This window comes from Hordeum vulgare, chromosome 2H (genome assembly GCF_904849725.1).
Source record: "Hordeum vulgare subsp. vulgare chromosome 2H, MorexV3_pseudomolecules_assembly, whole genome shotgun sequence".
Classification (NCBI taxonomy): domain Eukaryota; kingdom Viridiplantae; phylum Streptophyta; class Magnoliopsida; order Poales; family Poaceae; genus Hordeum; species Hordeum vulgare.
The window spans coordinates 631776119-631800615 of NC_058519.1; the positions used below are offsets into that span (position 1 = coordinate 631776119).

General features: G+C 46.1%; 3 protein-coding genes across 3 annotated transcripts; 1 reads left to right on the forward strand and 2 right to left on the reverse strand.

Moving 5' to 3' along the window:
* Nucleotides 1-524: 524 nt before the first annotated feature.
* On the forward strand, nt 525-3766 carry LOC123428104 (peptidyl-tRNA hydrolase 2, mitochondrial-like). Its single transcript, XM_045112271.1, has 7 exons — nt 525-1001; nt 1113-1171; nt 2390-2449; nt 2550-2619; nt 3176-3245; nt 3337-3363; nt 3468-3766. The coding sequence occupies exons 1-7, from the start codon at nt 615-617 to the stop codon at nt 3515-3517; spliced, it is 723 nt and encodes a 240-aa protein (XP_044968206.1). The 5' UTR covers nt 525-614; the 3' UTR covers nt 3518-3766.
* LOC123428103 (endonuclease 4-like) lies at nt 3567-8500 on the reverse strand. Its single transcript, XM_045112269.1, has 8 exons — nt 8314-8500; nt 8072-8243; nt 5455-5547; nt 5206-5345; nt 4949-5041; nt 4759-4826; nt 4555-4625; nt 3567-4413 (listed from the first exon to the last, which is right to left on the reverse strand). The coding sequence occupies exons 1-8, from the start codon at nt 8422-8424 to the stop codon at nt 4295-4297; spliced, it is 867 nt and encodes a 288-aa protein (XP_044968204.1). The 5' UTR covers nt 8425-8500; the 3' UTR covers nt 3567-4294.
* Nucleotides 8501-11589: 3089 nt separating this feature from the next.
* LOC123431017 (endonuclease 4-like) lies at nt 11590-14609 on the reverse strand. Its single transcript, XM_045114837.1, has 8 exons — nt 14303-14609; nt 14000-14171; nt 13160-13252; nt 12762-12901; nt 12554-12646; nt 12370-12440; nt 12224-12294; nt 11590-12098 (listed from the first exon to the last, which is right to left on the reverse strand). Exons 1-8 carry the CDS (start codon nt 14411-14413, stop codon nt 11977-11979), a joined length of 873 nt encoding a protein of 290 aa, XP_044970772.1. The 5' UTR covers nt 14414-14609; the 3' UTR covers nt 11590-11976.
* Nucleotides 14610-24497: the final 9888 nt, after the last annotated feature.

The following is a 24497-nucleotide window of genomic DNA, read 5'->3' on the forward strand; positions in this document are numbered from 1 at the left end:
ACTTCCGCCGCCGCCTCTCCTTTGCTCCGCCGCGGAACTGCTCTTTGCACTCTCGAAGATGAATAGGGAAAGGGAATGGGAAGAGGAGACGGGAGAGGAGTGGAATGCACTGGAAAAACTATCGATGTGATGTAAAAAACTGCCGATGCGACGATCGTGTCGGCATGCGGGCACGAGGGCAGTTCCACCGCACCACGAAGATGGCAATCGCATGCTGCGGGTGTGCAAAAGGGTGGTCGACCGAACTCTTCATTGCCCACAATCCATGATGCATATGTGGCGTTGAATTTTTGTCAGAACTCGTTAAGATTTGTGTTAAATATAACAGAAAAAGATCAATATGTATGAATGAATTATAGATATGCCATATATGGGAGCGTTATCATTTGGGAAAAATAAAAGGAGCGTGAGAGCTCAAATTGTAGACCAAACCACGCGGCTGGACATACCATACCCACTGAACCGTGGGCCCCGCGTGTCAGCTTCACCTCGTCAAAACCACCAACCCCCAAACCCCACGGTGTCGTAACACCAAACCACCTCCTACTCCTCTCCTCTCCTCTCCCCTACCCCTCACCCCATCGCCGCCGCCGCCACCGGCGACGGCGACCACGATGGGCGCCACCACCTCCGTCCTCTCTCTCCCCGTGGCCGCCTCCTTCCCCGGAGCGGCCACCGCTATCGCGGGCGCCGCCGGCTGCTTCGCCCTCGGCTACTTCCTCGCCCTCGCCCGCCTCCCCATCCACGCCGCCGCCCCCGCCCCCGGTGAAGAAGATTCCGAGGACGACTCGGACGAAGATGATGACGAAAATTCCGGCCGCGCCCGGCCGGCGAAGCGAGCCGCCGGGCGGAAGCGGACCGGGCTCAGGCTGCTGTTCTGGTCCCGGAACGTGGTGACCAAGTCCGACTCCGCCAGGGAGGCCGAGAGGGCGCAGGCCCAGACCGCCTCCGCCCCCCTGGAGATCGAGAACCTCGCCAAGATAATAGAGGATTTCAAGATGGTATGGAAGTTTCTAGCCAGCACTTCTTCCCTTTCCTTCACTCGGTTTTGGGCGTTTTCATGTGGGGGTAGAGAATGGTAAATTACTCGGTTGATGTTGTTGCCGGTGCAGGTGCTAGTGGTGAGAAACGACCTGAAGATGGGGAAGGGGAAAATCGCCGCGCAATGCAGGTAACGCATTCAGTATCGGGATTGGCTAAGAATAGAAACTTATGAGATGGGGAACCAATGTCGATTATTAACACAGAGTGGTGAAATGGTCAGTATATCATGTTGTTAAGAGTTGATCTCTAGTTAATCTTGCAAGAGGAGATACTGGGCTGACATACCTGTTTGAGACTTTAGATTGTTGTTAGCACTGATCATGACATATGTTTATGAGCTTCAAACCGAACAAGGGTTATAACATAGGCAAAATTTTCTTTTCTGTTAATATGGATGCTTTTCTGGAACGAATGCAGTTGCACACACAAATTGGTCGTGCCAAAGCCACGTGGCAATCTGTTATTTTTCATCCTGCTAGTTTCCTATGCACATGTGTCTGCTAAGTGCTAATGGTACGTGTCATGCCCTTTCTTAGAACTATCCTGCAGCTGTAGCACACAGTTCATGACTGCGATCAGTATTCTTCACATCTTACTCTTATCTTACGTAAAAAGAAGTACCGGGGTGTAGGGGGTGATGGAATGGAAGACTATTTTGGTTTGGCCTGATGCCCAAACCAGGTAGCTGCCTCACTTAGTTCCAAATTCGCAATTGCCATTTGTTTTGAAAAAGAGATGGTAGTATTTTCCATATAACACTTAAGCCAGCTGTCTTCTTCATCCAAGACGATCACCTGTATTCATACCTCCCAAAAACCAAGGCAAAATTTATCATGCCTGCATGAATGCTTATTGCAGTAGAACTTTTGCAATGCCCAGATGTTGATCTTTGTTGTCATGCCAATCAGCCAATATATTTTCCTTCAGATTTCCTTGACCAGACAACAAGGGAAATACCAAAGCAAACTTGTTGTTGACCCCTATGATGGCATTCGTCAATCCCAATTGTTACTTCTCGTCTATAATTAGAAACATTTAACCTAACATGCTAACACCAGTTGGTTGTTTGAACTCAGCAAGATTATTCAGCATATTTGAGCATTGGCAGATGTGCTGCAGAAATGATATTTGGTTAATCGCAGTCTTACATTTGATTTAGCAAGAAAGCATGTTGAACATCAAACTATGGAAGCATGCACATCTTTGCTTCCAAGTGTGTAAATTATCAGTTTTAGAAGTGGATGAGTTAGCACTCTTTATTTTACCATGTTTTTATTACTTTTAGTAGTAATATGGGAATGGTGTGCCTAATTATGTTTTTTTTTTTCTTTATCTGTTTGCTCAGCCATGCAACACTGGGCTTGTTTAAAAAACTCCAACAGAGAGCACCAAAGTCATTACGAAGGTATCATTATCAGTAGCTACTTCTGCTGTTTGTCCTAGTATGGCACAGAGATGGTAAAAAGGAAAACAAATTCATTTATTCTTCATTTTATCTTTTGCAGATGGGAGAGGTGTGGCCAAGTGAAGGTGGTTGTGAAAGTAGAAAGCGAGGAAGATATGCTTGTTTTACAAGTAAATATTCTGCCTTGTTGTGAACTGGCACATTAATTTCGAAAGTACCTTGGGGTTATCTACAGATAGTAAACCCAGAGAAAAAGGCGCATGGACAAAAGCAGTGATTTAATATTTTGCTCCTATCAGATAACATTTAGTTATGAAAAGCTTGTTTTAAAGAGTTATCAGGGGAATTAAAATACCAGAAATATTATTGAGGAACTGGACATTTTGTAGGTCAATATGTCCTGGTCTGAAACAGCTCCAATAATTTCATTCCTTCGCCTTATTCTAGAGAAATATGGAACATTTTTTTCTTACTTGGCCTTACAACAACAACAGTAAAGCCTTTAGTCCCAAACAAGTTGTGGTAGGCTAGAGGTGAAACCCATCAGATCTCGCGACCAACTCATGATCGTGAGATCTGATGGTTTCATCTCTAGCCTTATCCTCCATTTTCTCTTTGTAGATAAATCATCTGGTTAATCTCTTACTGTATTTAAACAAAGTGAACTTATCATTTGAAACAATGTTATTTTTGTCCCATCGCATTTAAGCCCACTTTTTGGTGCAGGGGAGAGCAAAATCTATGAATCTGCCAACTCACATTACCATTGATGCTGGAAGAACACAGATTGCACCTAGTGAGTTATTTAGCCTTCATCTATACACATCCAGTTCAATTCTGTCTGTTTATGTCTTGAATTGATTTTTTTTTGTCTTGTGATCCTGTAGATTCCAGAACAGTCATGGCTATTCTTGGTAAGTTACATGCATGATTTTCACTGTGTATCACGTTTCTCAGAATTTGTGGGCTTGTAGTGAGCTGATATCTCGCTGCTGATGGTACTGTTTGATTTGAGCAGGGCCGGCTGACATGGTTGACGATGTCACTGGTGGTCTGAAGCTCTTATAACCCGTCTTCGACATTCTCAAACATCGGAGCCCAAAGGGCAATGCTGGAATTTTTCAAGGTGCAAGCTATGATACTTCCACTGGTCTCCTGATGAAGAATGAACCTTGGCTTTGTTGGTTTACTTGATATCATTCTTCCAGGATTTGTTTGGAAGGAGGTTTTGTCCACTTTTACTTGAATCAACGACTGCTGTCTTTGGAGACCTCTGATTTAAGTAAAATTTCAATGGATTTGGGGCTGAGTAGTTAATGAAATGTTCATTTCATCTGTGGCATACAAATCTGAAATGGGTAAATGTGGTGTTTCCCTCACATGAACTATCTGAACTCCTTCAAGAAAAGGAAAAAGAAAAAACTATCTGAACTCTCCTGTCTGATTTTGTACACTGGATGTAAGCCTGGATTAACACCACGTTTTTATCGATTAACTTGGAGTTTAGCTGGGCATTTTGCCTGCAATAGAAACCGTTCCATCCAACTGGTTCTCAACATCACTCTGATGTAACAAAATGGTTACAACACACTGAAGTAGTAGGTCACCATCGTACTTGTACTGAAAATGAAGATTATAGAATACAGTGGTGTTAATCAATACATCACCATATACTTATGTTTATACAGATACAATACAATGATTTGTTGCAGCAGTGACTCGAAGCCGCTTTGGTGGATGGACATAACAATATAGTTGCGAATTCGTGATTATGGCGAAGCTATAACATGGTCAGACAACACAGGATAACATTCTTCTCCCGTAATTTCGACGAAACTGCATCGATCAGATGCTCTGCAGCCTGCCGTTCCCGCTGAAGATCCGGTTGAGGATGGCCGCCAGCCTCACGCCTCCCTGGGCAATCCTCTTCTGAACGACCGGCAGCGCCTTGAAGTAGTACTCATCTGCAGTCCAGTTCCAACAAAGATCTCATCGCACTCGTCGCAAAGGAATCATAAATCCATAATCAATCACTAAGCATACTACATAAGTATATGTATGTACTCCGTAATTTATTAGTCTTGTTGGTTGATCTCGTAGGGTACCTCCTAAGGTGGAGTCCTGCTTGACGCCCTTGTACGCGTCGCAGGCCAGCACTGCACTCTCCTGAGCGTACCTGCACTCATTCATGTTACACCGTCAGCCTCTGAACATATATATTTCACTTTTGCAGTTGGAATCAGTGGATGATCGTCGTGATGACTGTTTTTTTTTTTTTTGATAACAGTCGTGATGACTGTTGGGCCTACTTGTCAGCGCAGGTCTTGGTTCTGCTGCGGCACGCCTCCCACTGCTTCTCCTCGCTGGACCAGTCCTCCTGCAAGAGATCAGCATAATCAGAACTTACTCAGGGTGAAGAAAAAGCTGAAGACTGAAGTGATGGACTGCAAGACAATGCAGTGCAGTGCAGTGCAGAAACTGCTAGGTCATCTAGCTTACGGTGATGTTGCGCTGGATGGCCTTGATCATGGTGTCCTGGTCTCTGCCGTACAGGTCCTTCATGGCCTGCTCGATGACGTCCACGTCCCACACCTAGTCGTTACAAAAAACACCCATGTTTGATCATATAGACAGCCGACAGGCAAGCAAGCAAGCAAGCATATGATTAGTTGATGACTCTTAGAGCGACTCTACCATGAATCATCGTGGATGGAACTGAGTGTGTGTGTGTGTGTGTGTGTGTGTGTGGTACGTACGTGGTGCAGGTTGCTCTTCCTCTTGTACCAGCGGACGAGGATGGTGTTGCCGCCGAGGTCGTCGACGTGGCCGCAGTGCAGCGGCTGGTGCACGTCGCCGACGAAGTGGGCCAGGAACATCAGGCTCTCCGTCCGATTATCTGGACGATACACGTACCATGCAGTATTACTACTTGCATACCAATATGTATACCACCCGTGAAGAAATTGATGATACGTATAGCACTACTGTATGTCTGTATTGCTTACACGGGGTGGACGGGTCCTGCAGGGCGGCGGTGTAGTTGTTGATGGCCCCGACCACGCACGCGTCCTTGTTCCCCTTGGTGTCGTGGCAGTCCCCTGCCCCAAAATCGAAATCACCAGGAGCATCCAAGCATGAAATGATAAGACCACTAATGAGATCTTGTGTTAGGCTTTTTCTTTTTAGCCGTCCTTGCTCGTGAAACTCCACGTACGGCTATTACGTTAGCTTGACGTACGGCATCAACGATTATCAGGGGCATGGTTGCTCAGGCAAACGCGTCGTGCATGCTGTGCATGGCCTCTTGAGTGGGTGACGAGGGCATGCATAACTCCCTTGCCCGATCACAGGAGCAAGCCTACACTCGATTGCATGCCACCGTCCAGCCAAGCTGATAACAACTCGCCCGGAATGCATGATAATATCCCGTCCAGGATCCGATTCCGATCCGTCAAAGATGGGAAATGTTGGCGTCTGCCTTTTCATCTGAATGATGATGATGCAGTTAGCTGTAACCGCCACTGACCAGACACATGGATAGGTTGGTTGCTTCATCAGTAGCAGGTGGACTCTCACGCTACGTACGTACCGGGATGCACGCGAGCACGGCAAATAACGTGTCGGGACAGACCTCTAGTTAAGCATGGACTGGCTCAAGGTCCAAAGCGCGCCTGAAAGTTTTGTAAAATGTAATCTAAAACATGTCAATTTCTTAAAATGTTTCTACTGGTCCATGGCATTTAAAAAAAAAGTTGTTTCTATAAAACATGGCGTTTAAAAAAAAGTTTGTAATTATCAAATGGAAAAAATCAGATTTTTTTTTACTAAAACATGGCAAAGTTACAAAAATTATAAGGGCACATGGTAATTTATAAATTTATTTTCTACAACATTGCAAATTTATAAAATTGCAATGTTCACATGACATCTTTAGGAATTTTGTTCTACAAAACATGACAACTCTTTTTGAAATATGCACTGGTCACATGGCAAATTTACTCCCTCCGTCTCAAAATAAGTGTCTTAACTTTGTACTAGCTCTAGTACAAATTTATACTAAGCTTGAGACAGTTATTTTGGGACAGAGGGAGTATGATTTTTCGTTCCTTGAAACATGAAAAGTCAAGTATAAACTTTCGGTCTCTAAACGATGCCAAACTTAGAAAATCAAAAAAATGTTTGTACTGGTCACATGGCACAGGTAAAAAGCTTTCGCTCCCTAATAATGGAAAATTTAGACATTCTTGTAATGTTCACATGGTAACTTTTGATTTTTTTCTATCTAAAACATGACAATTTTTGAAAATATTTGTCCTTATCACATGGCAAGTTTATTAACTCTATCATTGCAGCTCCCCCCTTCTAGTTTTTTTTACATCACGGAAACTTCTCTTTGTTTCATGTATGAACCCTTCTTTTTAACACATAATGTAATTGTATAACTCCATGACACCTATACATACACATAGAAACTATACATATCATGGCAAATTGCACAAAATTCATTTTATAATTCATGGAAGATGTATAATTTCTTTTAGTATTGGTCATATGGTAACTTTACAAAAGTTTGCTCTCTAGATCATGACAGATGTAGCAAACAATTGCACTGGTCACATGGAAAGTTACTATTTTCGTGTTTTCTAAAATCATGGCAATCCCCCCCCCCCCCCCCCCCCCCAAAGAAATCATGCAATTTATAGACATTTGTAATCGACACATGATAACTTCAAATAATTTTTTTCTCCACAATCATGGCAACTTTTACAAAGTATTTACTGGTCACATGGACATTTTAGAATTTTTTGTACTGCTCACATGGCAATTTTTTTGTAAAGTTCACATCGTGATTTTGAAAAATTGAGACATAACATGGCAACCTTTAAAAACTCAGGATACACATGTCAAGTTTATAAAAAAAATGTTTACTAAATCATGCCAACTCTTACTAGTTTTCTTCTATGTATGTCACGCCAACTGAATTTTAATTTGGTGGCAAATCTAGATAGTTGACCATGGCAACTCTTATAAGTTTCTTGCTTCTCTGATTTATGTGCAACTTTGTTACGCTTTATGTCATGGCAATTTTATGCCTAACACCATGGCAATTGTTTTTTGTACTGCAAGTTTTTCTGTTGACAAACATGACCATTTTTTTCTCAGTATACAATACAGGACATGTGTTTTCAAAGTTTCTGTTAATATTAGGTAAGTTTCCATGACAACTTTATGTGGATTTTGTACACCATGCCAACTTTCTATGACATGTGTTTTTCAAAGTTCTTTTTTTTTTGTATATATATGCATAAAGAGGTTGGTGCGTTTGTTCTGGCTGATTTTGAATATCTAGCGAATGTTAGATTTTTAGGCATGGCAAACCAAATGTTTTTCATGGCAAATTATGTTTGAGAGCGTGGCAAATTTAGTTGGGGAGCATTGCAAATCCACCCTAGTTTATGTTGGATTATGTTTTTCATTCTTTTTGCCAGAAAGTTTTCGTGCTCGTGAATTAATTTTGTCATCCACGTTTCAACATAAATTGTCATAAAAGAAAAACAAACACAGCAAAACTAAGCCAGATCAGAAATTGTGTAGATGCATCATGCATTCCAGGCAACGTACTGGCGTAGCTGAACTTGCAGTCTTTTGGGGTGTCGGCGAAGTGCAGCGGGCTCGACCACCGGTACCGGAAGCGCTGGCTATCCGCCCACGAGCACACCTCCGCGAGTTCGCCGTTGGCCGACGACGGGAGGAGAGCCTTCACCCCCGCCGACGCCTCCTTCGTCAGGAAACCCTGCATCGATAAACATCAGCTGAATCGATCACTAGTGCTGCGTCAGACGATGGGTCGGTGGTTTACGTACATCGGCGATCTTGCAGGTCATGTAGTGCCCCTCCTTGCCCCACGCCTGCGCCGCTGGGGCTCCCGCCGCCGCCGCGACCAGGACGACGTGGAGCAGCAGCAGCAAGCCCATCGTCCTAGCTTAGCGCTCTCGTCTCTCTCCGTGTCTCTTGTTGTTGTGTTGCTTACTTGCTTTCCTTCTGTCTTATAATCTACCTTGTGTACTGCTCGCCTATTTATACAAACAACCACCGGCCAACTCATGACCATGTTGCAAACTGTTAGCCTAATCAGGATAAGTCCTGGTGCTTGCATTGATTCTAAATATATTTCAAAATTTTTGGCTATACGTTTTTAATGAGAGGAGACGTTTTCATCGACGACGAGGCGCGTACGGTGACTTCGTAAATCTTAAGATGATATGTTGTCTCGGTCTCTCGAAGGTATTCATAGGGATAGGGTATGCGTGTGTGCATTCATAGAGATGAGTGTATACAATGTATACGAGCGCTTGCATGTGTACTATGTTAAAAAAAACATAACCGCGTTCTAGACGTGGGAGATTCCTGATCCGCGATGCTTTTTGTATGAACCGGTAGCATTTATTTAAGGGACTACTACACGTTCATCGACTGATGTTTAAAAAATCCGTCGTCTAGGTAGCCATAGGATTGTGAGCTCGATAATCGTTCGATCTTTTTCAGGAAGCATGCATCAACCTTTACAATAGGGCTTGTGTTGCACTCGAAGCTTTGCAACACGAGTCTTGTTACGCTCCTGCCGAACCATTTTTTTTCTGAAACAAGACCTATGTTATAGAAAAAAATCTTTGCTCTTGTCCTGTTGTGCACTCCTTCCTTTGGCAACAAAAGGTTTATTGCAGAATCAAAACGAATCCTCATCACACCAACGTTATCAAATGTCTGACGGATATTTTAACTTTTGCACTGTAGATTATGTTGTAGAATTTTCTGCAACACAAAATATAAGCACAAAATGTAAGACCCGAGAAAAGCTGGTGTTGCATGGACTCTAGAGAGACAATAGCTCGATTGCTCAAATGGGCTAGATATGCGCTCGTGCACCAACCTATAAGAGTAAACGTGTCGTCTTCAATCCAAGTATGATATGTATGTATGATCCAAGTGTATGTACTATGAATAATGGCTCAATTCTTTTGGTATTGCTTATAAACTCTTTTGTATCTCCTCTTTTGCTTAATTTTTTTTTTCTGTTTTTTCCGCTATGCTTGATGCTCGAACCAAGATATGAGATAAGTATGTTGGATATGCACGGGAGATACTTATGTCACAATGTAGATAATAAGATGTTTGCATGCTAAAAGTAGCTATGCAGCATAAGAGTAACACTACGATGCACAAGTAACATGTCCCATCAATTCTCAGCTCGCTAGTCTCAATAGGTAAGGTACACAATAGGCTCGAGATGATCAATGCAATGGCAAGAAAGTAGATAATGATGTCGTTGATATTACCATCCTTGCTTATGCTTGCGGTGCCAAAAGGCAAAGTGACCGTTGTCGATGTCGAGGCCGAGGTGATGATGAGTAGCGGCGATGTCAATGTCGAACCATCCCTAATTAGCCTAAATACCTTAGAAATAGAAACCGCAACTCAAAATCTCGAACAAAATTGGGTTATGTTGGCGGAAGAGTATGGTGGGAAGGCTATGCGGAAGTTATGGTGGAGGCATAGGCAAACTTGACAAGATTTGAAAATATGATGGAGTCAAATGATCATGGAACATATCTAGATGAATGGAGGATGTCAATAGCTATCCAACGAGCTAAAGAACGTCAAAATCGGACTCCGGATGTGAAAGTTATGGTCGAAACGGTGAAACACGGGAGACTGGACCTACACGGCCGGATATCTGGGGGTAGGCCGGATTTCCGGGGCTGCCTGTCTAGAAACCTCCATGATTTTGCGCTCCAGGGGCCCAGATGTCCGGCCAGAGGCCAGTTGTCCGTCCCGACTGACCCAGATCGTGATTTGGGGCTCGGGAACTCGATTTGGGCGGATTTTGATTTTAGGGGTCAAAATTGATGTGGGAAAAGAAAAATTAGGACGGATTTCATGGTGGGAAAGCTAGATCCACTTGCAAAACACAAATTCTGTGGATCAAAATCAAGAAAATCTCACAAGAAACAACAAATTGCAAAAAAATGCTATGGCTACTTTTGGTGGGGATCTTGGAACTAGGACTAAACAAACAAAATTTGGCTGGAAAACAAAAGGAAGGACTCGAAATTCGTGACAAACGTGGCTCTTGATACCAAGATGATACGGGGTGAAACCCCTAGGTGTAGATCATTCACGAATTGGAGGAAGAAACCTCAAGGACACGAAGAACACGGGAAAAAGGGAGAGAAATCACAAGAGAAAACACTCAAGAACAAACCCAATCACACATCCACTAGAGTCACCATACATAAGATCCACAAAGATACATGAAAAATGAAGGAAAAGAGGATACATGATACAGTTCATCCCAAATCCCATAGGGAGATGAGGTCTTGAAGCCACTAGGAATCTTCCCTATGATAGCAGCCTTGACATCCACTAGGGGGTCTTCTTAGATGGAGGCATCATCTCCATGAAAGAGGTAGTGAAAGGAGGAATGCTCAACTAATCTATGAGCTAAGCCATTGCTAACCCTAGATGGAGAAGGGGGATGCCTATTTATAGTCCAAGGCGAGATGGGAGTGAAAGAGAGATACATGGGCCCTTGGCCCGTGGGCAGGCGCCATATTTTCGAGCTGAGGGCCGGATCTTCGGCCGCTAGAGGGGCGCCGGATGTTCGGGGCATTGGCCGGATGTCCGGACTGGCGTTGGTCAGGGAGCTGCGGCTTCGGGTATCCTCACGTCGGATTTCCGGGCAGACGCCAGATATCCGGCCTGACTTGGGGTGCTGGATATCCAGGGGTCGGCCGTTGTAGAGTCGCCTGGCGTCTGCTTCCCTCTAGGCTTCTCCTGGTTGCTCGCGCCGGATGTCCGGTCGCTGTAGCTCTGTAACAACTTCACTTGAGGTGCCCGTTCATCCATCTCCTTTGTGGCTTGGGTTTCACTCCGTGTGTCGCCATGGTCGTTCCGGATGTACCTGACTATATACAAGATCCGTACTTGAGGTAGCATCCATGTCTCGAGTGAATTGAAAGGTGAAGCACTTAGAAGCAAGTTCACCTTATCTCCAATGACACTTAAGGTTTGGGGAGTAGCCGGAGTGTACATGGGGATGACCGTAGGATGATGCTCCGCATCAGCTCGTTAAGCCCTACTTACGGAAAGGAAACCAATCTATCCAATTGTTACTAATGTAACACATCACTCTGATGTGGCAAAATGGTTACAAACTCATGAAGGTCAGGTCACTAGTATTATTCCACCGAGGAATGAAGATGATACAATGGTGCGAATAAATACAACACCATATACATATACATACCTACATACATACAATATACAGAATTACAGATACAGTGATGTGCTGCAGCAACAGCGAGTCTAAGCCGCTTTGGACCTTTAGTGGACGACTCAAAACAAATTTCATCGCGAATTCGTGATTGTGGTGTAGCTATGTATCGTTGTCAGACAAGACAATCTTCTTGTTCGTCCTCCTTAATTTCTAGTATAGCACTAGATTATATCCATATCAATATCATTCATCAGATGCTCTGCAACCTGCTATTCTTCCCACTGAAGATCTGGTTAAGGATCACCGCCAGCCTCACGCCTCCCTGAGCTATCCTCTTCTCGACAACCGGCAACGCCCGGAAGTAATAGTCGTCTGCAGTCCAGTTTCCAAAAGATCTCGTCACACGCACACACTTGTTCCAAAGGAACTGTATAACCAACCAACACTTACAAGCTCAAACAAGAAACGCAAGATTCAGTCTTATTAATCCAGCATACCTCCTAAGGTGTCGCCTTGCTCGACGCCCTCGTACGCGTCGCAGGCCAGCAATGCGCTCTCCTTGGCGTACCTGCATTCCAACATTCTCTGCCGTCAGATCCGGCCTCCAAATACATACATATTCAGTGATCTTCTGAAAGCTTACTTTTCGGCGCAGGTGATCTTGGTTCTGCTGCCGCACGCCTCCCATTGCTTCTCCTCGCTGGACCAGTCATCCTGCAAGAGATCAACATAATCAGAGTTCAGTCAGGGTGAAATTAAGCTGAGGTTATGGACTGCAACTGCAACTGGAAGACAGTGCAGGAATTGGAAGGTAGTAGGTAGCTTACGGTGATGTTGCGCTGGATGGCCTCGATCATGGTGTCCTGGTCCCTGTTGAAAAAGTCCTTCATGGCCTGTGTGATCACGTCCGAATCCCACACCTAGTTTTGTAAAGATAATACCCCAAGTTAATTAGCTGGGCAGTGAATAAACGATGATTCTACCACCAGCTAGGATCGAATCATGGAGCTGAAAGTGCATGCATGTGGGACGTACGTGGTGCAGGTTGCTCTTCCTCCTGTACCATCGGAGTTTGATGGTGTTGCCGCCGAGGTCGTCGACGTGGCCGCAGTGCAGTGGCTGGTGCACGTCGCCCACGAAGTGCGCCAGGAACATCAGGCTCTCCGTCGGGTCATCTGGATGATACACATGCATATATCCCGTCCTATGCTCAGTACACAATACCATACGTGAAGAAATTAAATGATACGAGTACTACGTACACGTACTGTACACTTCCCTCCGTTTACAAATATACGATGTTCTAGATATTCCAGTATAAAATACGACATACAACTCACATAAATGAACGAACACGCTAAAAGAAGTATATACACATCTGAGTCAGAAAGAAGTTAAAACATTTTACACTCATGAACGGAGAGAGTACTTACACGGGCTGGACGGGTCCTCGAGCGCGGCGGTGTAGTTGTTGATGGCTCCCACCACGCACACGTCCTTGTTCCCCTTGGTGTCGTGGCAGTCCCCTGCCCAGAATCAAAATCAGTAGGTGCAGAATTCTGGTTTTTCTTCTTCTTCCTGCGTGTAGCAGGAAGAACGTGTTTACGTGTTGGGCTTTATTTGCTGTTGTTCTTGCTTGTGAAACTCTGTGAAACAATAGCTAGATTGTCGTGCATGCCCTCTCACTCAGTTGCCGCTGGCGAGGGCCTACTAGCTCCCTTTGCCCAGTCAAACAGAGGCAGGCCAGGCATCTCACCGTCCCAGTCAAGCCGATAATGATCAGTCGGCCCAAATAACAGGTTTCCTTTGGAGATCCGAGACCTTTTTATCCGAACGATGATGATCGATGCAGTTAGCTGTAACAGCTACTGACCACACGGATGGATCGGTTGCTTCAGTAGCATGTGTCAAATAATGTGAGCGAGATGCACGCGAGCACGGCAAATAACGTGTCGGGATGGACCTCTAGTTGAGCACGGGCTCAAAGTCAGACCGCGCCTTAACCTTCGATCGCGACATGCTGCCGTTACTAGGGCTGTCTATCTATCTATCTTTCTTTTTCTCCCTTTTTTTGCGGGTGCTGTCTACTCATATATCTATCTAAAATAACATTTTTTTTCTTCTGCGAGTTACAAAAACATAAGGTTTGTTTAGTTGTGTGCATGGGTGAAACCAAAAAGCAGCTGGAGTTGTGAATGGAGGCATGCATGGCTCATGGCTGGCAGGTTGGTGCAAATTCAGAACAAGCATGATGCATGGTAGAGCGTACGTACTGGCGTAGCTGAAGTTGCAGTCACCGGGGGTGTCGGCGAAGTGCAGGGGACTTGACCACCGGTACCGGAAGCGCTGCCTGTCCGCCCACGCGCACACCTCCGCGAGCTCGCCGTTGGCCCACGACGGCAGGAGGTCCTTCACCGCCGCCGATGCCTCGCTCGTCAGGAAACCCTGCACGTAAGAAGAAGAAGAAGACAATCCAGTTCATTTCAGCTTACCTAGCTATCTCTACCTCACAGATATGTACAGCAGGACTGATCGATCACGTCGGACGACGATCGGTGGGTGCGTGGTTCACGTACATCGGCGATCTTGCAGGTCATGTAGTGCCCCTCCTTGCCCCACGCCTGCGCCGCCGGCGCTCTCGCCACGATCGCGGCCAGGAGCACCTGAAGCAGCAGCAGCAGCCCCATCGATCCTAGCTCAGCTCCAGCTTGATTTGCCCTCTATTTCTTCGTGTCTTTCTGTAGTGTTGTGTGAGTGTGTTGCCTTCCTTGCTTGTCTTGTGTACGTTGTGTACTGCTCCCCTATTTATGCTGACAGCCACCGGCGGCCAACCCATGGCCGGGTTTTGGACTTGGAACTTGGAAGATTCCGTGTTCCGATCCGCGATGCTTTTATGTCCGGAGGTGTTTGAAGCCTTCAAGGCAGCGGTACTTCCATGTGAGGCTGACCATGGCCGGGTGGGTTGCTTGCGCCATGCGAGCATCTGCCCCAGCTTGCAGTCATAATGTGCAACTATGTCGCCGTGTTTCACTTCACATGTGCAGCACGCAACAAACTCCGGTCGCCATCCCCTAGCTCCGGCATATGGGCATGATAAGAGAGCATCTCCAACAGCCGCGCTACGCGCCGCGTCCAAAAAAGGCGTTTGCCGCGCGCGCTTTGGCTGGTTTAGCGCGGGAATAGGCGCGGGCTCCAACAGCCGCGCTATTATGCAGCGCGCGCGCCGCTCCAGCAGTGCCCAAAAATGCAGCGCGCGCATATTTTTTTTTACATAAATTGCAACTAGATAGGTAGTTCGAAAACATAGATAGATAGTTCGGTGCTAGATAGTTCGAAAAAAAAACTAATCATAGTCGCTCCAGTCATCTGCACCACCATCATCGTCGGTGTTGTCAGAGGTTGACAGCCAGATGTCAAACCAACGTTCATCTTCTTCGGTGAAGAAGGACCTCCCGCCTGCATTGACGAGGTCGGCCTGCGCACACGCCAAAGCCTTCCGACGACGTCTGTCCAACCGCTCCTCGCGGCGCCGTTCCTAGTATTCCTGCTCGTAGGCGACGTCTTCCGGGTGGCGCCGGCGCCACTCCGCCATGACCCGCTCGTCCTCCTGGGCGACGAGGAGGCGGCGCTGCAGCGCAGTGTGCTCCGCACGGTCTTGTGTGGAGTTTAGACGAGGCGACGGGGCCAGGTCTAACGCCTGCTGGAGCGTGCGGACGTCCAGAAAATTCATCTGCAGTCGCGGCCTGCCTAGGCGCCACGCCGCCGCGTCGAACGCGCGGGCGGCCTCATGCGCCGTGTCGTAGGTGCCGAGGCTCAGCCGGAGATCGCCGGAGCGTATCTCGGCGTAGAACCCGCCGTTGGGGCGCTGGCGAACGCCGCGGTAGCCCGACGCAGAACGGCGGCACGGCGGCATGGTGGCTCGTCGTCGGCGGCCGCGGCGCGAGGGGCAGAGAGAGCGCGGCGCGAGAGGCAGAGAGAACGCGGCGGCGGTGCGAGAGGCAGAGGGAGAGAGAACGCGGCGCGAGAGGCAGGGCAGCGCGCTGCCTTTTATGGGCGCGCGGGATGCGGCGCCGCAAAAATGGCGCGCGGGCTGCCGCCTTTTCGCGCGTGCGCTAGCGGTTCCCGCGCGCGCGGTTTTCCCGCCGCCGCTGGAGCGTGCATTTCAGTCCCGCGCGCGGTAAACTGCCGTTTTTTAGCGCGCGCGCGCCTTTTTACGCGGCTGTTGGAGATGCTCTAAGGAGGCGCCGATCTGCTCCTGCATGCCGCGTACGCCCCTACTGCTCCGACCGGTCTTTCAACTCCGATTGGTCGGTAGGTACAAGATGTTGAGTAAATAGGCAATTTTCCAAATAGATTAATCCATGAAATAATTACTAACATGACATTGACTAGATTTCTGACATAGTGGTCACAAAGCAGACTAGCAAATACTATACATATAGCAAAACAATCTACGCATATAGCTAGTACTATGATGGCTAAAATAAACATGAGCGGGATAAACGAGTTATACCATCCGATCGGTCACTTGGCCGTAGCAGCAGCGGTGGCGGCGGCAGCATCCTCTGCGGCCTTCTCGCGGGCGAGATGGTTAGCTTCGGTTGGTGAAGACATGCCGATGATGAGGGCGACGCGGACGTAGACGAAGCTAACGGACGGAGGCGAACAGTCGCGTGATCGCTCCCCAAAAACCTAATCGCCCCTCTCCCGTACAGGATCCGGAGAGGCGGGGTTCCGGAGTCCTGCTCTCCCGTTGACCGTGTACGCGGTGGATAGGACGGAGTCGCCGGCGGCAGCAACAACAAAGGAACGAGCGCGTGATGAGAGGCGATCTGATCTCGTGACGGCTATGAGGAGGAGTGCGCGAGGGCTTCTTCTCTCCAACTCTCCAATAGCATGTAGAAGAGAAACCCTTATAAAGGGGTCCAACTTCTTCTTCACTAGCGGGGTGGGACTAAACTTCCCACCACCACCTTGTCATGCCACCACTTACATGGACCCTTAGAGATTTTCTGAAATTGTCTCATGAGCCTTAGGCCCATCTTAGATTTCAACAATCCCCCACCAGATCTCAAGGGCACATTCTGTTCTTCTCGTTTCAATCATTGTTTTGATATACCAGTATTTTAATAAAGATCCATTAAGGTTGAGCTTCACCTAGAGCAAGCAGCTACACTCCTTTACAACTGAACAATGGACTATGCCATGAATTGTCAGTTTGGTGTAAAGAAGCTTCACCACAAGTCTTACTGATACTAGGCTACTGAAGGCTGGCCCCTCGGGTGGAGCATATTAGTCACACTCCTGGCCTATTCATGAGTTTACTAGAGATCACCCCAATCTCATAGACTGTGACCAACAGTCGGGCTCATATAGGTGTGTTCCATCAAAGATCGCTCTGTAGGATAGCATCTTGCTTACACATAAGCTTTAGAACACGTTAAAACAGTAGTCATCCTACCATACAGTATCCGAGAGTATTGCATCTTCAACGGAGTGGGCTAGTAAAGTTACTCTCCTCAGTCCACCACTGGCTTGTTTTCCCAGGTCCAACTTCACGTGATCTCCGATCATATAGGTTGGGTTACTGCCATGGCAACTCATGTGGGTCTCGTTCCCATCTCCCTCGATGCACTATCTATCACAACACGTGATAGCCCTTTAGTAAAGGGATCTGTCAGATTCTTAGCCGTTTGGATGTAATCCAACACTATCACTCCGGAGTTTCTCAAACGTCTGACATACTTCAATCTCATTGTTATATGTTTATTGGACTTCATGTTGTCCTTTGAACTCTTCACTTTGACAATAACTGTCTGATTATCGCAGTTCATAAGGATAGTCGGAACCGGCTTCTCAACCACAGGCAAGTCCATCAAAAGATCTTGAAGAAATTCTGCTTCGACACCATATGTGTCTAATGCTGTTAATTCTGCTTCCATTACCGATCTCGTTAAGATCGTTTGCTTGCAAGACTTCCAGGAAACAACACAACCTCCAAGAGTAAACATATACCCAGTAGTGACCTTCATCTCATTAGCATCAGAGATCCAACTCGCATCACTATACCCTTCAAGTACCGATGGGTATCCGTATAGTGAAGTCCGTGGTTAACAGTACCTTTCAGGTAGCACATAACTCTTTCAACAACATGCCAATGAACATCGCCCGGATTGGCAACAAACGTCTAAGTTTGCTCACAACAAACGCGATGTCAGGCCTCGTTGTGCTAGTTAGATACATAAGCGAACCAATAATTTGAGAGAATCTCAATTGATCTATAGCTGTGCCTTTGAACTTTTGAATCAGCACACTAGGGTCATACGGTGTTTGAGAAATTTTACAGTCTGAATATCAAAAGCGACTCAAAATCTTATCAACATAGTGGGATTGCAGAAGTGTAATCCCACCCTCATCATCTCTCAAAAGCTTGATGCTCAAGATAACATCAGCCACCAAAAGGTCCTTCATCTCAAAGTTTTGAGATAGAAAAGACTAAACCTCCTCATGTTGGAATTATGCCCTAGAGGCAATAATAAATATAGTTATTATTATAATTCCTGTATCAAGATAATCGTTTATTATCCATGCTATAATTGTATTGAATGAAGACTCATTTACATGTGTGGATACATAGACAAAACACTGTGCCCTAGCAAGCCTCTAGTTGGCTAGCCAGTTGATCAATGATAGTCAGTGTCTTCTGATTATGAACAAGGTGTTGTTGCTTGATAATTGGATCACGTCATTAGGAGAATCACGTGATGGACTAGACCCAAACTAATAGACGTAGCATGTTGATCGTGTCATTTTGTTGCTACTGTTTTCTGTGTGTCAAGTATTTGTTCCTATGACCATGAGATCATATAACTCACTAACACCGAAGGAATACTTTGTGTGTATCAAACGTCGCAACGTAACTGGGTGACTATAAAGATGCTCTACAGGTATCTCCGAAGGTGTTCGTTGAGTTAGTATGGATCAAGACTGGGATTTGTCGCTCCGTGTGACGGAGAGGTATCTCGGGGCCCACTCGGTAATACAACATCACACACAAGCCTTGCAAGCAATGTAACTTAGTGTAAGTTGCGGGATCTTGTATTACGGAACGAGTAAAGAGACTTGCCGGTAAACGAGATTGAAATAGGTATGCGGATACTGACGATCGAATCTCGGGCAAGTAACATACCGAAGGACAAAGGGAATGACATACGGGATTATATGAATCCTTGGCACTGAGGTTCAAACGATAAGATCTTCGTAGAATATGTAGGATCCAATATGGGCATCCAGGTCCCGCTATTGGATATTGACCGAGGAGTCTCTCGGGTCATGTCTACATAGTTCTCGAACCCGCAGGGTCTGCACACTTAAGGTTCGTCGTTGTTTTATGCGTATTTGAGTTATATGGTTGGTTACCGAATATTGTTCGGAGTCCCGGATAAGATCACGGACGTCACGAGGGTTTCCGAAATTGTCCGGAAACGAAGATTGATATATAGGATGACCTCATTTGATTACCGGAAGGTTTTCGGAGTTACCGGGAATGTACCGGGAATGACGAATGTGTTCCGGGAGTTCACCGGGGGGGGGGGGGGGGGCAACCCACCCCGGGGAAGCCCATAGGCCTTGAGGGTGGTGCACCAGCCCTTAGTGGGCTGGTGGGGCAGCCCAAAAGGGCCCTATGCGCATTGGAAGAAAAATCAAAGAGAAAAAAAAGGAGGAGGTGGGAAAGGAAAGAAGGACTCCACCCACCAAACCAAGTAGGACTCGGTTTGGGGGGGAGTCCTTCCCCCCTTTGGCTTGGCCGACCCCCTTGGGGCTCCTTGAGCCCCAAGGCAAGGTCCCCCCTCTCCCACCTATATATACGAAGGTTTTAGGGCTGATTTGAGACGACTTTTCCACGGCAGCCCGACCACATACCTCCACGTTTTTTCCTCTAGATTGCGTTTCTGTGGAGCTCGAGCGGAGCCCTGCTGAGACGAGATCATCACCAACCTCCGGAGCGTCGTCACGCTGCCGGAGAACTCTTCTACCTCTCCGTCTCTCTTGCTGGATCAAGAAGGCCGAGATCATCGTCGAGCTGCACGTGTGCTAAACGGCGAGGTGCCGTCCGTTCGGTACTAGATCGTGGGACTGATCGCGGGATTGTTCGCGAGGCGGATCGAGGGACGTGAGGACGTTCCACTACATCAACCGGGTTCACTAACGCTTCTGCTGTACGGTCTACAAGGGTACGTAGATCACTCATCCCCTCTCGTAGATGGACATCACCATGATAGGTCTTCGTGCGCGTAGGAAATTTTTTGTTTCCCATGCGACGTTCCCCAACACCTCAATCACTTTGAGGTTGGTTCCAAATATCAATATGTCATCGACATACGAACACAATATAACTCCTTCGCCCCACCGTGGCGATAGTATACACATTTGTTAGCTTCATTAAAACGAAGCCAACAGATGTCAGAGTTGTATTAAACTTCTCATGCCATTACATATGTCCTTGTCTCAGACCATATAAATATTTCAACAACTTACACACCTTTTCCTTCCGGACCATCTAGCACAAAGCCATCTGGCTGTTGCATATAGATTCCTCGTTTAGCTCTCCGTTCAGGAAAGCCGTCTTAACGTCCATTTGATGAACGAGAAGACCATGCAAGGCCACAAATGAGAGTAGTACTCGAATGGTGGTCAGACTAGCCAGAGGTGAATAAGTATCAAATAAATCTACTTCTTCTTTCTGGGCATAGCCCTTGGCCACAAGCCTAGCCTTGTACTTTTCAATCATACCATCGGGCCTAAGCTTCCTTTTGAACACCCACTTGCATCCCAATGGTTGGCAACCATAGGGACGATCAGTAATTTTGCATGTCCCATTAGCCATGATGGATTCCATCTCGCTACGGACCGCAGCTTTCCAGTAATCAGCACTGGAGACTCATACACTTTTGAAATAGAAGTGGGATTAACATCCACGAGGTATATGAAGAAATCATCACCAAAGGTCTATCCTGCCCCTGCTAAGGGTTTCCTCGTCATCCTCCTCAGGATTTTCATCATGTGTTTGTTCATAATATTCCATAGGAATGGCAGGCTCAGGAGTTTCCTCAGATTCCTGTCTAGAAATGCTTTGCATATATCTCATAAGCAAAATATCCTCAAAGAATGTAGCATCCCTCTACTCCATAATCGTACCGACCTTCACGTCAGGAACCTCAGATTTGTTGGGGAACGTTGCATGGGAAACAAAATTTTTCCTACGCACACGAGGACCTATCATGGTGATGTCCATCTATGGGAGGAGATTAGATCTATGTAGCCTTGTAGATCGCTCAGCTGAAAGCGTTAAGAAACGCGATTGATGTAGTGGTACGTCTTCACGATCCGTCCCTCGAACCGTCCCACGACCCGTCCCACGAACCATCTCGCGATCCGTCCCATGATCCATTCCGATCTAGCGCCGAACGAACGACACCTCCGCGTTCAGCACACGTACAACTCGATGACGATCTCGGCCTTCTTGATCTAGCAAGAGAGACGGAGAAGTAGATGAGTTCTCCGGCAGCGTGATGGCATTCCGGTGTTGGTGATGATCTATTCCTGCAGGGCTCCGCCTGAGCTCCGCAGAAATCTAATTTAGAGGAAGAACTACGAGGTGTAGGTTTGAGTTGCACGTGGCAAAGTTGTCTCAAATCAGCCCTAAACCTCTAGTATATATAGGAGGATCCAAGGGGTGGGGCAAAGCCCTAGGGCGCCGGCCAAGGAGGCCTCCTTGGGTCGGCCGAGTTGGGGAAGGGAGGAGTCCTTCTCCAATCCCACTTGGATTAGGACTCCTTCCTTATTTTCCCACCTCTTTTGGATTTTCCAATTTTTCCTCATGGGCTTTCCTTGGATGACTTTGTCAGCCCATTATACCTTATTGTACATCCACTAAACCCACGTGGACCCCTTGGGGCATGGTGGGCCCACCCAGTGGGTCCCCGAAACCCATTCATCACTCCCGGTACACTGCCGACAATGCCTGAAAACTTTCCAGAATCCAAACACCGACTTCCTATATATCAATCTTCATTTCCGAACCATTCCGGAAACCCTCATGACGTCCGTGATCTCATCCGGGACTCCGAACAACCTTCGGTCACCAACACATATAACTCAACTATACTAAAACATCATCGAACCTTAAGTGTGCAGACCCTGCGGGTTCGAGAACTATGTAGACATGACCCGAGACACTTCTCGGCAATATCCAATAGAGGGACCTGGATGCCCATATTGGATCCTACATATTCTACGATGATCTTATCGGTTGAACCTTAGTGCCAAGGATTCATATAATCCCGTATGTCATTCCCTTTGTCCTTCGGTATGTTACTTGGCCGAGATTCGATCGTCGGTATGCACATACCTATTTCAATCTCATTACCGACAAGTCTCTTTACTCGTTTTGTAATACAAGATGCCGTGACTTACACTTAGTCACATTGCTTTCAAGGCTTGTGTGTGATGTTCTATTACCGAGTGGGCCCCGAGATACCTCTCCGTCACACAGAGTGATAAATCCCAGTCTTGATCCATACTAACTCAACGGACACCTTCGGAGATACCTGTAGAGCACCTTTATAGTCACCTAGTTACGTTGCGACTTTTGATACACACAAGGTATTCCTTCGGTGCCAGTGAGTTATATGATCTCATGGTCATAGGAATAAATACTTGACACGCAGAAAACAATAGCAATAAAATGACACGATCACTATGCTACGTTCATAGTTTCGGTCTAGTCCATCACATGATTCTCCTAATGATGTGATCCCGTTATTAAGTGACAACACTTGTCTATGGTCAGGAAACCTTGACCATCTTTGATCAACGAGCTAGTCAACAAGAGGCTTACTAGGGCCAGTGTTTTGTCTATGTATCCACACATGTATTTGTGTTTCCAATCAATACAATTATAGCATGGATAATAAACGATTATCATGAACAAAGAAATATAATAAAAACTAATTTATTATTGCCTCTAGGGAATATTTCCAACAAGATTTCAGTACTAGAAATCTATAGCTAATGCTATTCTTAGCATAACCCAAACTAACGCAGTCCACGGTCTTTGGCCCAAGCTTAAGCTTTTTGGGGATCGACACATTAACTTTCGCCAAGCAGCCCCAAGTACGTAAGTACGAGAGCGTCGTCCTTTTCTTTGACCACTCCTCATAGGGAGTGACTTCATTATCTTCTATAGGAACCTTATTCAGGACATGACACGCAGTCAATATAGCCTCCCCCACCATGCCTTGGATAAACCCGATGTATCTAACATGGAGTTAACCAAATCAGTTAGAGTACGTTTTTTCCGCTCGGCAACCCCGTTTGGCTGGGATGAATAGGGAGGCGTCCTCTCATGAATAATGCCGTGTTACGCACAAAAAGAATCAAATTCGGTTGAGAAGTACTCTCCACCACGATCAGACTAGACTCATTTAATTTTCTTTTCAAGTTGATTCTCTACTTCTGCCTTATAGATTTTACAGTAGTGTAGAGCCTCATCTTTAGTATTTAACAGATACACATAGCAATATTTAGTGGAATGATCTATCAATGTCATGAAATATTTCTTTCCACCTTTAGTCAACACACCATTCATCTCACAAAGATCAGAATGTATGAGTTCTGATGGCGCCAAGTGTCTCTCCTCTACAGCCTTGTGAGGCTTGCGAGGTTGCTTTGCTTGCACACAAGACTGTCACTTAGAGCCTTTGGCTAAAGTGAAACTCGAGATTAAATTCATTTCTGCTAGGCTCGACATAACATCGAAACTTATGTGACAAAGACGTGAATGCCAAACTTCAGATTCATTAACACTCGAATGAATATTGTTCACAACTTCATTACAAAAATCTACAAGGGAAAGGTGGAATGGACCTCCGCATTCATAACCTTTTCCAACAAAAAGTACATATTTCATAACTACTTTATTAGACTCGAAGACCAACTTAAACCCTTCTCTACACAGAAGGGAGCCACTAACAAAATTCTTCTTGATGGCGGGGACATGCTGCACATTCTTCAGCTGCACGATCCTTCCCAAAGTAAACTTCAGATCGACCATGCCAACACCAAGAACAGAAGCACTCGCACCATTCCCCATCAACACGGACCCTCGGCCTGTGACCTGGTAAGAAGAGAACAATGATATGTCGGCACACACATGAATATTTGCACCTGTGTCTACCCACCAATTGGTAGGTTGACAAACCGAAAATACAGTAAACAAATTACCGTACCCAGATGCACCACTTTGATTGTTGCTCACAATCATATTGGCAAACTTGGAGCCCTGCCCTGGCTTCTTGTAATTGTTTGGGCACTAACTGGTCCAATGTTCCTCAGAACCACAATTGAAGCAACCATCTCCCTTCTTGTTCTTCTTGAAGGTCTTCTTACCCTTCTTCTTAAAATCGATATTCTGTTGGACAAAATTCTTCCCCTTGGGCATATGGGAATTTAAGTTCTTCTGATGTACCATGTTGGCAGCAGAAGGACCTTCGACCATTTTTCTATGCGAGTCCTTTGCTCTCGAGTTCTGCTCAACACTCAGATGGCCAATGATATCTGATACGCCTCCAACGTATCTATAATTTTTGATGGTTCCATGCTATTATCATGTCAACTTTGGATGTTTTGTATGCATGAATATGCTATTTTAGATCTTTTTTGGGACTAACTTATTAACTCAGTGCAAAGTGCCAGTTTCAGTTTTTTCCG